At 40.0% G+C, this 13874-nt stretch overlaps 1 protein-coding gene across 1 annotated transcript in view; it reads right to left on the bottom strand.

Moving 5' to 3' along the window:
• Positions 1 to 13874, bottom strand: part of gigyf1a (GRB10 interacting GYF protein 1a) — a 36395-nt gene that overhangs the window by 3681 nt on the left and 18840 nt on the right. Inside the window, exons 8-24 of the mRNA XM_081390228.1 lie at positions 13800 to 13870; positions 12364 to 12593; positions 10415 to 10535; positions 10033 to 10212; positions 9805 to 9950; positions 8823 to 8982; positions 8561 to 8727; positions 8045 to 8142; positions 7863 to 7963; positions 7056 to 7126; positions 6848 to 6973; positions 6040 to 6228; positions 5788 to 5960; positions 3484 to 3644; positions 3072 to 3235; positions 2940 to 2987; positions 2677 to 2821 (exon numbers count right to left, since the gene is read on the bottom strand). Coding sequence (XP_081246354.1) covers positions 2677 to 2821; positions 2940 to 2987; positions 3072 to 3235; positions 3484 to 3644; positions 5788 to 5960; positions 6040 to 6228; positions 6848 to 6973; positions 7056 to 7126; positions 7863 to 7963; positions 8045 to 8142; positions 8561 to 8727; positions 8823 to 8982; positions 9805 to 9950; positions 10033 to 10212; positions 10415 to 10535; positions 12364 to 12593; positions 13800 to 13870 — 2351 coding nt within the window. The remainder of the gene's footprint in view (positions 1 to 2676; positions 2822 to 2939; positions 2988 to 3071; positions 3236 to 3483; positions 3645 to 5787; positions 5961 to 6039; positions 6229 to 6847; positions 6974 to 7055; positions 7127 to 7862; positions 7964 to 8044; positions 8143 to 8560; positions 8728 to 8822; positions 8983 to 9804; positions 9951 to 10032; positions 10213 to 10414; positions 10536 to 12363; positions 12594 to 13799; positions 13871 to 13874) is intronic.

The following is a 13874-nucleotide window of genomic DNA, read 5'->3' as shown; positions in this document are numbered from 1 at the left end:
TTAAAAACCTTTATAAATAATCTTGATCATGAGATGGGCGCCACAATGTTGTCCTGTCAGTCGGATTTACAGCACGTGAATTCATCAGTTTCTCCCGAAATAAATGCAAGAAAGTGGCCGGTGAACTGAGAAGAATAGAGTAAACTTTATAGTTACTTCCACTATGTTTGTCTGATAAGAATAACACAAGTCGGCAAATTATGTTTGAATAGATTGTTATTGCTGCTTCCATAGACATCAGTGTGTATTTTACAAACTCCAAATGTATTGTTTTACTCGTGCTTATGTGTATTTAAATATCTGAAACCTAAAATAAACATTATGAGGTTAAAAACACTGCTTAGTTGTGATATATGACAGCGCTGAACGCGTCCGACTCTGGCTCAGCGCCAGGCAACGCGCGAAAGCACAGTTTGAATCTGGCAGTTATGCGACGTCTCAAATCGGTAAAATTAAATCTGTAAAATTATAGACGTAATGAGTGGCACATAACGTTAATTAACATGGCATTTTATTTTGTTTGAAATTTAACTTGTCCAGTGGGACAACTAATTTTCTCTTCCACTTGTCCTACAAAAAAATCCACTTGTCCCGGACAAGCGGACAAGCCTTAATGTCGAGCCCTGATGTGGTTTTGATTCACTAAAAAGAACCAGTTCATAGGAGTCATTTGTTTAGGAATCAGTTGGACTACACTGATTGTGCTACATGTGGTTTTGATTCACTAAAAAGAACCAGTTCGTAGGAGTCATTTGTTCAGGAATCAGTTGGACTACACTGATTGTGCTACATGTGCTTTTGATTCACTAATAAGAACCAGTTCATAGGAGTCATTTGTTCAGGAATTAGTTGGACTACACTGGTTGTGCTAAATGTGGTTTTGATTCACTAAAAAGAAGCAGTTCGTAGGAGTCATTTGTTCAGGAATCAGTTGGACTACACTGATTGTGCTACATGTGGTTTTGATTCACTAATAAGAACCAGTTCATAGGAGTCATTTGTTCAGGAATCAGTTGGACTACACTGATTGTGCTACATGTGCTTTTGATTCACTAAAAAGAACCAGTTTGTAGGAGTCATTTGTTCAGGAATCAGTTGGACTACACTGATTGTGCTACATGTGGTTTTGATTCACTAATAAGAACCAGTTCATAGGAGTCATTTGTTCAGGAATCAGTTGGACTACACTGGTTGTGCTACTTGTGGTTTTGACTCACTAAAAAGAACCAGTTCATAGGAGTCATTTGTTCAGGAATCAGTTGGACTACACTGATTGTGCTACATGTGGTTTTGATTCACTAATAAGAACCAGTTCATAGGAGTCATTTGTTCAGGAATCAGTTGGACTACACTGGTTGTGCTACTTGTGGTTTTGATTCACTAAAAAGAACCAGTTCGTAGGAGTCATTTGTTCAGGAATCAGTTGGACTACACTGATTGTGCTACATGAGGTTTTGATTCACTAAAAAGAACCAGTTCATAGGAGTCATTTGTTCAGGAATCAATTGGACTACACTGGTTGTGCTACTTGTGGTTTTGATTCACTAATAAGAACCAGTTCATATGAGTCATTTGTTCAGGAATCAGTTGGACTACACTGATTGTGCTACATGTGGTTTTGATTCACTAATAAGAACCAGTTCATAGGAGTCATTTGTTCAGGAATCAGTTGGACTACACTAATTGTGCTACATGTGGTTTTGATTCACTAAAAAGAACCAGTTCATAGGAGTCATTTGTTCAGGAATCAGTTGGACTACACTGGTTGTGCTACTTGTGGTTTTGACTCACTAAAAAGAACCAGTTCATAGGAGTCATTTGTTCAGGAATCAGTTGGACTACACTGATTGTGCTACATGTGGTTTTGATTCACTAATAAGAACCAGTTCATAGGAGTCATTTGTTCAGGAATCAGTTGGACTACACTAATTGTGCTACATGTGGTTTTGATTCACTAAAAAGAACCAGTTCATAGGAGTCATTTGTTCAGGAATCAGTTGGACTACACTGGTTGTGCTACTTGTGGTTTTGACTCACTAAAAAGAACCAGTTCATAGGAGTCATTTGTTCAGGAATCAGTTGGACTACACTGATTGTGCTACATGTGGTTTTGATTCACTAATAAGAACCAGTTCATAGGAGTCATTTGTTCAGGAATCAGTTGGACTACACTGGTTGTGCTACTTGTGGTTTTGATTCACTAAAAAGAACCAGTTCGTAGGAGTCATTTGTTCAGGAATCAGTTGGACTACACTGATTGTGCTACATGAGGTTTTGATTCACTAAAAAGAACCAGTTCATAGGAGTCATTTGTTCAGGAATCAATTGGACTACACTGGTTGTGCTACTTGTGGTTTTGATTCACTAATAAGAACCAGTTCATAGGAGTCATTTGTTCAGGAATCAGTTGGACTACACTGATTGTGCTACATGTGCTTTTGATTCACTAAAAAGAACCAGTTCATAGGAGTCATTTGTTCAGGAATTAGTTGGACTACACTGATTGTGCTACATGTGGTTTTGATTCACTAATAAGAACCAGTTCATAGGAGTCATTTGTTCAGGAATCAGTTGGACTACACTGATTGTGCTACATGTGGTTTTGATTCACTAATAAGAACCAGTTCATAGGAGTCATTTGGGAATCAGAGAGAGAAATAAATAGGTAAGGGGTACCTAAGATGCTTGGGTCAGAGTGCAGCATCATGGGCTGTTTCTTCTTCAGCTTTGCTGCCTGATCATAGACCACACCACTCTTCCCAGAATGCACTGCCTGGAACATAGACTGCAGAGTGCTGGGGTTCATTCCTCGTACAGTATCCTATTCGACAAAAAGTGCAAGGGCAAGAATGAGGCGCAAACATAGGAATTAAAAATCTGATAAATGACAAACGTGACTTGGTTTTGCCCATCATGGAAATACAGAGTTGTACTCATACCTGCAGTGGGAAGTTGTTCATGCTAAGTCCAGCCATCTCTTTGGAGAGCTATAAGAGAAGACCAAGAATTTAATTTCAAGAAGGCAAACACCACACACACACAAAGACTTTACATCTTCCTGTCACACACACCTGCTGCTGCTGTCTCTGGTGGTTAGCTTTCTGTTTGGCACGGCGCTCCAGGAACTGTCTGGCAAACTCTTTGGCTTCGACAGTGTCACCCAGATAGGAGCAGATAAAGTTCAACACCTCATACGGAGACTCCACCTCCTTCAGGTACGCCACAATGGTGGGCACTATGAACACAAACACACACTTGTTTTCCTGCTTATGAACTCTCTGGCCTGCCAGGCTAATAATGCGCGTTTACTGTAAACATGTCTTTTGTTTGTTTTCACACACTGAGGGATGAGTCTTAAATAATTTTTCTGAATAATCGGCAGCCTCTGCAGATGTTGTCAAAAAAATTATTTTATTTAAATATAAAGCAACCCAAATGAGAGAAAAGCTGGTGTGTGCAAATCCTGAAAGAGAGACGTCTTACCATCCTGGGAAGAGGAGGAGTTATTGGCGGAGGTGTTGAGCGCATGCAGCATCTGTTCACACCAGGTGGTGAAGCCGTCCTGAGACTTCATCCCCTGCAGGAGTTTCAACAGCCGATCCTCCTCCTCAGTGCGTTTACGGCTCCTCATCATGTACTGCTCACTGTACAAACACATACGAACGGTTTACCCAGAACACACACTTTGGATTGTACAAGCACAGCACTAACAATGCCAAGGTCATGGGTTTGATTACCAGATTGCTTTGCTTTTCCTATCATATGCATAAAATGTAAATTTCCCAGAGTTCCATGATTTTTCTAAGCCGTTTTTAAATGACCAATTTAAATGAAAATAACCAACTCACCAAAAACAAAATTTGCTCACATATCAAACATTTCTATGACTGTCATTTTAAAGCGCCCATAATATGCTTTTTTGAATATTGCCTTTCATGCAGTGTGTAATATAGCCGTTTGTGAAAGAATCGATTCTGAACTGTCGGAACGAGTCGTTAGTAATTCCAGCCTCACTTCCTGTTAAACCCCAGGTTTTTAATACATTTGCATAACGCCAGTCTAGAGTCTTCATTGGCTTCCCGCAAACAAGGTCTACTTTAGTTTTAGTTGTAGCTGAGGATTGGAAAAGTTTGTTTCGTGCTGTCGACATGTCGAGAAGACGCTGTTTTCTGCGCTGCAAAAGCAAATCTACTTTGCTGCACTTCGAATGGATGAGGACTCGCGCTGAAATTGACACGGTAATATCGACAGCATCATTAATGTTCGTATCACTGAGTATCAAGAACTGAGAAAGATCCAGAGCTGAAATTCAGATCTTTTGACACACGCTGCCAATCACTACAGACTGGGCCTTCTGACCAATCAGAGCAGAGTAGGCTCTCAGAATGAAGCAGTTTAGAGACTGAATCTTCGAACAAACTGTTTCAGACACTGTGATGCATGTAAATCTATTGTAGGAGACCTCCAAAACAAAATTAGGAGCCATTAAAATAGAATTATAGGGGCACTTTAATATACACAGGTTCTAAACAATATTTAGCTAATGATGCACCAATCTTTAACTGCCACAAATTTCAAGATTGCGCACCACTAATATTCAATGAAAAATTCTGGGTAATTTAAAGGGATAGTTCACCCAAAAATGAAAATTCTGTCAGTAATTACTCACCCTCATGTTGTTCCAACCGCGCAAGACCTTCGTTCATCTTCGGAACACAAATTAAGATATTTTTGATTAAATCTGAGAGTTGTCTCACTCCTCCATAGGCTGTTAGGTGACCGAAACTTGCTGGCCCAGAAAAGTTATTAAAGAGATCGTTAATATAGTCCAAGTGTCTACAGTGGCTTAATCTTAAGTATATCAAGCGACGAGAATACTTTTTGTGCGCAAAAACAAACAAAAATAACGACTTTATTCCACTATTCATTTCCTTCTCTCTGGGCCTCGTAGTGTTTTTGCGCTGCGCGTCTGTGTTGCACGTCATCACGCATTACACACATGACCAGCTTCGGCCAATTGTGAGCCTACGTGGTGACGTGTAACACAGACGCGCTGCGCAAAAACACTACGCGAACCAACTAGAGGTCCAGAGAGAAGGAAATGAATAGTGGAATAAAGTCGTTATTTTTGTTTGTTTTTGCGCACAAAAAGTATTCTCGTCGCTTGATAAACTTAAGATTAAGCCACTGTAGTCACTTGGACTATATTAACGATCTCTTTAATAACTTTTCTGGGACAGCAAGTTTCGGTCCCTCTGAAAGCCTATGGAGGAGTGAGACAACTCTCAGATTTAATCAAAAATATCTTAATTTATGTTCCGAAGATGAACAAAGGTCTTACGCGGTTGGAACAACATGAGGGTGAGTAATTACTGACAGAATTTTCATTTTTGGGTGAACTATCCCTTTAAGATTTCATAAGCTTTTCCAGGCCTAAAAAAAAAACAATTAAAAAATGTCCTTAAATATTGTCCAAACTGATGAATTAGTTGATATTTGGCATCTAGAAATCATTTCAGCTGATTAACAGAAGTGGTTATTTCCTAAATTTACAGACAACCTTGGCAATAGAAGAATCACATTTTATACTTTCAAATATTTACATACATTATAGACATTATGCTTGGATATTGAGTAGTTAAACTCATTAAGTGTTACATTAGAGCAAAATTGTGTATGTCTCATTTACGACAATTAATTGCATCCATGAAAATTGCTCTAAATATTGTTATGAGCCATTGAAAACGCCATTGAACTTATTAGTTATCATGTGGTTTGTTTGTTTACCTCAGTGAGGGACTGCTGCGGCTGTTCTTCAGCCCCATATTGTTGCGAAGAGCGCTCTGGTTCTTGAGGGCCTCGTCCCAGACGCCCATCCCTCCTCCCGAGGGGCTTCCACCACCACCCACCTTTCCATCCAAAGACCCAGATGCTCCCCACAACGAAGAGGAGTCATTCCACTGCAGAGAGACATTCATAATGCATTCATTTTGATTTTCATGACTGCACACCTGTGATGTTTGTATGTGCGTGTCGTACCCTCTGCTGTTGCTGGACTCTATGCTGCTGTTTGTGCATTCTCTCCGCCTCCGGCTGGATGTCCAGGAGGTTGTGGGGTTTGGTCTGCTTTCCCAGCCCAGGGATGGGTCCTCCGTTCCAGCCCGACCCGGAGCCCGAGGCACCCTGACGCGGAGCCTGCTGGAGCAACTTCATCAGCAAATCCTGCTGCTGGGAAAAACAAAAACAGCGATATGAAAAAAAAGAAAAGAGAGAGTATGATAGAGACCAGAACAAAATTAAATTTACACTACTGTTCAAACGTTTGAATTTTTTAGAAAGAAGTCTCTTATCTTTACTAAGGCTGCATTTATTTGATTAAAAGTACAGCAAAAGCAGTAATATTGTGAAATATTATTATTACAATAAATTACAAATTGTTTTCTATTTGAATATATTTCTAAATGTATTTTTTTCCTGTAAAATAAAGCTGATTTTTCAACATCATTACTCCAGTCTTCAGTGTCACATGATCCTTCCGAAATCATTCTAATATGCTGATTGGATGCTCATGAAACATTTCTGATTATTCCCAATGTTGAAAACTGTTGTGCGGCTTAATATTTTTGTGTGAAAACCATGATATAAATATTTTTAAAGGATTTTTTGATGAACAGAAAGCTCAAAAGAACAGCATTTATTTGAAATGTATATATATGATATAAAACAAATGTAAAAGTTTTTAATGCATACTTGGTAAATAAAAGTATTAATTTCTTTAAAAATAATCAACTTCTCAAATTTTGAACGGTAATGTATTTGAGGTTATTTTAATATAACACTACCACACCTGCTTGCGCCTATAAAGATCCTCCTCCTCTCTCCTTTTCTGCTCTTCTCGCCTTTTTTCATCCCTCCGTTTCCTTTCCTCTTCCTCACGCTTGGCCCTGAGTTCAGCTTCTCTTCTCTCATGTAGCTGAGACACAACAAACCGGAGAGTTTTGAGTTCAGTGCATTTCCTCAGATCACCAGCAGAGGCCATCAGTGTCAACTCTTACCTTCTGAAGCTGTTCTAGAATTGGACCCTGAGTTGAAGAATTCATTAAGTCCCATAGACTGGCCTCACCGCCTGCTCACAGAAAAGAGAGAGAGGGCGAAAGAATGTTTGTTTATTTTCCAGGTGCGAGTGTGTGAGGAAAAAACAAAGGGTGATTCTGAAAGTGCCCCCTTATGCTTTTTCACATATTACTTTCATGCAGTGTGTAATATCGCTGTTTGTGAATTTAAAAGGTCTGCAAATTTTTAAAGTGCATGACAAATAAAGTTAGTCTCCTAAAATAAAAAAATAATCGATTCTGAACTGCTGAAACGTGTCGTCAGTAATTCCAGTTACCGTCCAACGTCTACTCAAACACTGTAGTTGTTGCTGAGACTGGAAGAGTTTGGTTTGTGTTGTTCATGTCGAGAAGACGCTGTTTTCAGCGCTGAGAATCCACTTTGATGCACTCATGCAGGAATTTAAACGGAAAAACCGACACCATCGTTAATGTTTATATCACTGTGTATCAAGTGCTGAGGAAGATCTGGAGCTGAAATTCAGATCAATCACAACAGACTGGACCATCTGACCAATCAGAGCAGAGTAGGCTCATGGAAAGGAGGGGTTTAGAGACTGAATATTCAAAGAAAACGTTTTAAGACTCTTTAAGAAACGAGGTGATGTGCAACATATATTATGAGAAAATTAGTGTTTTTTGACCTTGGATGCATGTAAACATACTGTAGGAGACCTCGAAAACAAAATTAGGAACCTTTAAAATAGCATAACGGGCACTTCATGTGTGTGTGTGTGTGTGTGTGTGTACCTGCTGGCTGTGAGGCTGAGGTATGCATGTCCCACATGGACCCTGTATCTGGCACTGACATCGACCTGTTTAACGAAGGCATCATACCCTGCTCTCCACACCTACACAGAAAAAAAGCAGTATTAAACATATGAAATGTACATAGTGGCACTGTAAAAAGACACAAAAACTCAATCACTCACCTGTTGATGAGCTGAAACAGCTGCTGTTGCTGCTGGTAAAGAGCCGTGGCAGCTGCTAATTCCTGCTGCTTCTTCAGCCGCTCCTGATCCATATTACCCTGATACACACAGAAAGGTCAATAACACACATTAACCCATGACAGAGAGATCAGATACATGCATTTATTCATGAGAGAGACTCTTAAGAGACATGCGTGAACACACACAGGGTATCTGCTGATTTAAGGAAATCATGTTAAGCATCAAGACTTTAATGCAAGTTTTAAAAAGAATCAAGACCAATATAAAACACCCTGCACACATTCCACGTGAACACAATTACAAATTAACACAGTCACACATTTGCAAACAAGCTATCACCACTAGACCTAAAATAAGAACTAACGAACCAGAAAAACTTAACCCAGAATGCAAATAACCCCATGTAACATAACTCCCCGACATTCACCCCTCCACCCAGAGACTCACGATTGCCCCCCGGGGTGGTTGAGGGCGAAGATGGGCTTGATTCCTCACCAGGAGGGGCGGAGGGGAGGGGCCGGGGGCAAAAGGCACACGCCCCCACATCTTAATGACTTCCCCCAGCGGCTGAAATCCCTCATCACAACCACGTTTAACAAGCAGGTTCATGGCGAAATACCCCGCCTGAAACCATTCACACATTTCCACTGTACTGAACGGACCTGAGAGAGACAGAACAGACGAAAGAGACGGTATTATAATCAAAGTACTGCTCCATATGCATGAGTTGACCTCCTATGAGGGAGTGCGTGCGTACCCTGAATCTCTCCTTGCGGGTCTTTGTAAAACCATTTCATGGCAGAGTCATGGGAGAGAGGAAGAGCAGAGGCTGTGTTTCTGCTCTCCTGAAGAGTCTGGGTGAAACACTCTTCCTCTAGAGATGTATCCTGCAGCGCTGCCACCATCTTCTCTGCCTCCTACACACATAAATCTTCATCAAAAACCTTTTCGCTATAATTTAAGTGTGCTATATACAATGTAATTTATATAAATATGGGACGTGTTCTACACATTTTGTGCATTTGGTCTATTTATAGTGTTAATCCAGGTTTCTATATTCATTTAGCTTTATATGCCAATTTTCTCTCTGACTAATATTTGCAAATATCCATGTTGTGAAAATAACCCTCTCGTATGTGAAATGGTTAAAGGTGCAGTATGTAATATTGACAGCTAGTGGTTGAAATAGGAACTGCAGTCCAAATTCAAAATATTGGAGGGAGTTGCTTCTCAACCAGACTCGAATTGACGCTCACATGGGTTGCCAGATTGAGGACACGCAACAGGAACTAACACAATTAACAATGAAACCCGACGAGTCTTGCACTATAAGCTGATCGGCTAATGTATACGTTTTCAATGTTTTTATTGCTAAGACTTTTTGGGTCGGGTAAAATCTGCGATCTCAGACCCAGTTTGTTTGCTGGATTTCATTGGTGTGTTTGCCGCCAACTGGCAACCCGGCATGTCGAAATACTATTGGGTAAATTGGCGGGGGGGGGGGGGGAGACAGAGACCAAAACAAAAAACAGACATTCTGACACAGAACGGACATTTCAAATTAGAATAACTGGATTTAGCATTGCTTTACTTAGAAACAAGTATTTGAACTTAAATCTCTGCAAACATATTATGGTATTTTTATGCTTAATGACCAGTTTTTGCAGCTGAACCTTTCAGCAATTAAATTCTGTTAAATTATCTGATCTGTTACTCTCAGAACTCATTTTCTGTGGTACCTGTTGCAGGTGCTTCATGCCCTCGTCATCCTCAATATCACCCCCCGGCGGTGGGAGGTCAGTAGCAGCAGAGGACGAAGAGGGAGGCGATGAAGGCAGACTGGAGGAGGCACTGGGGCTCAAATCTAACATGGCCTCTGATAACACTACAAAAAAGACAACACAAATTAAGTGTCACCCATTCATACAGCTGTAGGATAATCAATTTAAAAAAGGCGTAGTTTTTACCTTCACTTGGTAATTTGTTGGGAATGGAGGGGACAGGCTGAGGCTCCTCCAGGCCAGAGGGGGCAGCAGAGGGCAAAGCCTCAGGGACCGGAGCAGGAAGAGAGGGAGGGAGAGAAGGAGGAGGGGAAGGAGAAACCGCTTTCACTTCAGTTTCAGTCACTGGAGTGAAGTCAATGACATCTGTGGAAATCAAGGTAGATATACTTATTTAAAATCGTGAATTAATTAAAAAATGTACCTCAAAAAACTTCAGAGGTGTTTAAATTGTTTTTTGGTCAACAAAGAATTAAAAATTCAGTCGGTTCCTCACACAAAGCAATGATTTTCATTTTTACAAGAACTGTGCTTCAAGCATTTATCCCCCCCCCATTTCTGTTCCCACCTTTCTCGTTTTTCACAGCACCAGTGCCGTTGTTCTTCTCTAGATTAGCACAGTCCTCTTCCTCATCCTCCAACCCCTGGAACTCAAACTCCTCTTCTAGAATGGGGTCTTTCGGACCCTTCTAAGACAACAGAAGAGCAGAACAATGTAAAGAAGAAAAAAACATAGATCAGAAGTCAAGTCAAGTTCTATTTATAGAACACAAGTTTAACACAACCTTAGATTATCCAAAGTGTTTTACAATACAATAAAACAAATCAATAACAATAAAATAAAGAGAAAAGAAGTAGAGAAAAAAAATCAAGTATCAAAATCATTCAATGTATATACTGTACATACATACATAAGGTATACCAACTATTGGCATTAACATGCGATCACCGTGATCCGATCAAGCCAATCAGGAGGACACAGTGCGTTTACATCCGGCCACATCAAGTGGCTTCTGTATCTGGATAACAAATCGGATCTTACAAGACAGCATGTATCCTACTTGTAAAGTGTTATATAGAGTAAAAGACTGGGTTACGCTTTATTTTAAAGTGTTCATATTATAGTGTAATTATACAATTTATTACATGTACTTACTTGTAGGGTTAGGGTTAGGACTGGGGTTTGATTTAGGGTTAGTTGCATGCAATTATGCATTATTTATAGTTATTACTACAGTAACTATGTACCGTGTGTAACAAGGACACTGTAAAATAAAGTGTTACCAATTATTGTTAAAGTAGTAAGTAATAAAGTAGTATTTGGATTTATATAATATGATTGTATAACCGTTATTTAGAGTTTTAAGCCATTAGTTTCTGTGCATTGTTAGAAAGTTGCTGATTTCTCACATCAGGTTAAACGTTTACACTTTTTAGTTGTCTGTTAAATGGGCAAAGTGTGATTGTGGGTTTGTGCGTGTTCATTTTCAGGTCACCTTGATTTTTTCCAAGTCAGTCACGATCCTGGATCAACATATTTTGTAGTCCTGAAAATGTAGTCCTAACCTAACCTGGGTTCAGCGTTCATAAAGTGCCCTCTAGTGACCAACTGACCAATACTGCCACTTCCAAGCCTTTATTTATGGCCTGGGTGACTAATTGGAGATGAAACGTTTCGTTATTTAGGATTTTTAATGTACACCATTCAAAAGTTTACCCAGATAGCAAATGACATCTGGCCCAGTTGTGGCCCACATCTCCCGGCCCATATACCGTATGGAATCATGACACGTTGCGTTTACACCTGTCCACATCAAGTGGCTTCTGTATCTGGATAACAGATCAGATCTCGTATTCCCGCCGAGAAAAAAAAAAAAAAAAAAAAAGGATGGCTTCAGTGCAAAGTCGACCTGAAGTGGTGGGTTTTCTTTTAAAAACAGTTTTCAGTCGGGGGACATTTTACAAATCTCGCAAAATGAGGAGGATGAAGAGGCTGCAAGTGCTAATAATGTGGATTGATGCCGTAATGGAAACGGTACAGAGAAACAAATGGATCCGAGAACGTTGCCAGCTGTGGTGGGAAAAATGTGCGTTCTTTACAGAAAATGAATGGTTCTGCTTCAACTTTCGGGTACGAAGGCAAACATTTCAGTATATTTGCGATGTACTTCACACTAACCACACAGCTATGTGCAGCAATTCCTGGAGAGAGGAGGGGGAATAATGACAGTGGGCGGGCTTTTGTGCGATGTCCACCTGTGAATGCAGACACGATGCGATGGCTGGATTGGGTTCACATTACACTGAGATCCGATCACAATGCGTCCTCGACTACCTCCGAACCTGGACACGCTGATCGTACAACATTCCGATCAGAAGCGTGTTTACACTTTTCTTTTCAATGTGTATGTGGACAACATCCGGATACAGGTCGCATGTTAATGCCAAGTGTCAACGCAGCCCTAGAGGCTGTGTATGGCCTAATAAGTCATTAGAGACTAGATCTTAAGGTCTCACCTTAATACACATAAACGCTCCAGAGGAATCAAAGGTTCCCATTTCTCCATCTTCCTCATCAGTGCACCACTCTGGCAGACCGTCTCGCTCATCTTCTGCTCCATCGCTGCCTGTTCTCCTTCTGCCTCCCTCATTCCCTCCATCCCGGAAGTCGAAGTCAAACTTCCTGCGGCGAAGTGTTTCACCTGGACCAGTGTGTTCCCGCCAACCAGCCGAGCGAGGACCACCATCTAGGAAAGAGAAGCACAAGTTTGGGTCTGTACTTTTTTGTTGTTGTTGAAAAATACTCTCATTCTGCATCGAGTTTGCAGTAAAAATATGCTGTTATTCTCATTAACTGTCATACTTTGACGCTGTGCTAAGCTAAAACGGTTAGCATTTTAGTCTCCTCTAAATAAAATCACATGGTGTGGTCTTACAAATATCTGATCAGTTTTGTTTATCAGTATCAGGTGGCAAATAAGTGTAATAGCTTCTTTTGTATGCAAAGGTGTGATTCATCTGCTAAAAAAATAAAGATGAATTTGACATAGCATTATTTATTTTTTCAAGATTTCTTCAGATATAGCTTGAAAAACCTGATATTGTGACATTATTATTTGTATACCTTGTATACCTTACTTATTTGTAAACCTTAATTGTGAAATATTATTACATTTTAAAACAACTTTTCCCCTTTATTCTCACTTTTGATTAATTTAATGCATCCTTGCATAATAAAAGGATGAATTTCTTTAAAAAAAACTGACCCCAATGTTTAACATTACACAAGCTCTGTTTACACGATACATCGAAGGTGATCCACTAACAAGTGGTCAGCCAAGACCTAGGGTGCGTCTCAATCAGCTCCCTAGTTCAATAGTCAGGGCACTGATCATAGAGACGGCCGTACTAAAGGCCGTATCAATCTCAAAATCCTTCCAGTGCACTGAAACATTAAAAAGTCCCACAATGCACCGTGAACATCGATGCTCACGTTGTGTTCCCTCAACAGAAGTTCTAAAGCACGATGTTTGATGTTCAAACCGTTATTTAATTATATTTCAGCATAAACATACATCACTAGACAGGTACTTAACAATCTAGATGCATTTATAATTAATTTACAGCTAAAAGGTTGCTGGTATATGTAAGAATCAAATCATTTATCATAATGTACTTTAAATAACAAAAATATCAGTTCTGCTGTTGTTCATAAATACGTTGTCATGTTACTATCAGTGTCCCGATGTGTAGTTAGCAAAGGTCCTTACCAGTGCCCGAATTCATGTGCACGATATACTGATTCACTACCTAGGAAGCTGATTAAGACACACACTTAAGTTTTAACTAGGGGTTTTCCAATGTCAAATATAGTTAGTAAATAATTAGTAAAAAATAATCTTTATGGTGAACCATTTCCTTTTAATGCCAATTGCAAATGTGTGATGTGTTACCTTCTCTTCGTAAGCCAGTGATTCTCCAGCTGCCACCAGCCTCTGCCGCTTCCTCCTCCTCCTGTTCCTCTCTCA

The sequence above is a fragment of the Scardinius erythrophthalmus genome (genome assembly GCF_964197995.2).
Source record: "Scardinius erythrophthalmus genome assembly, chromosome: 2".
Classification (NCBI taxonomy): Eukaryota; Metazoa; Chordata; class Actinopteri; order Cypriniformes; family Leuciscidae; genus Scardinius; species Scardinius erythrophthalmus.
Note: the sequence above shows the minus strand (reverse complement) of the source record. Positions and strands in the feature narration are given on the sequence as shown.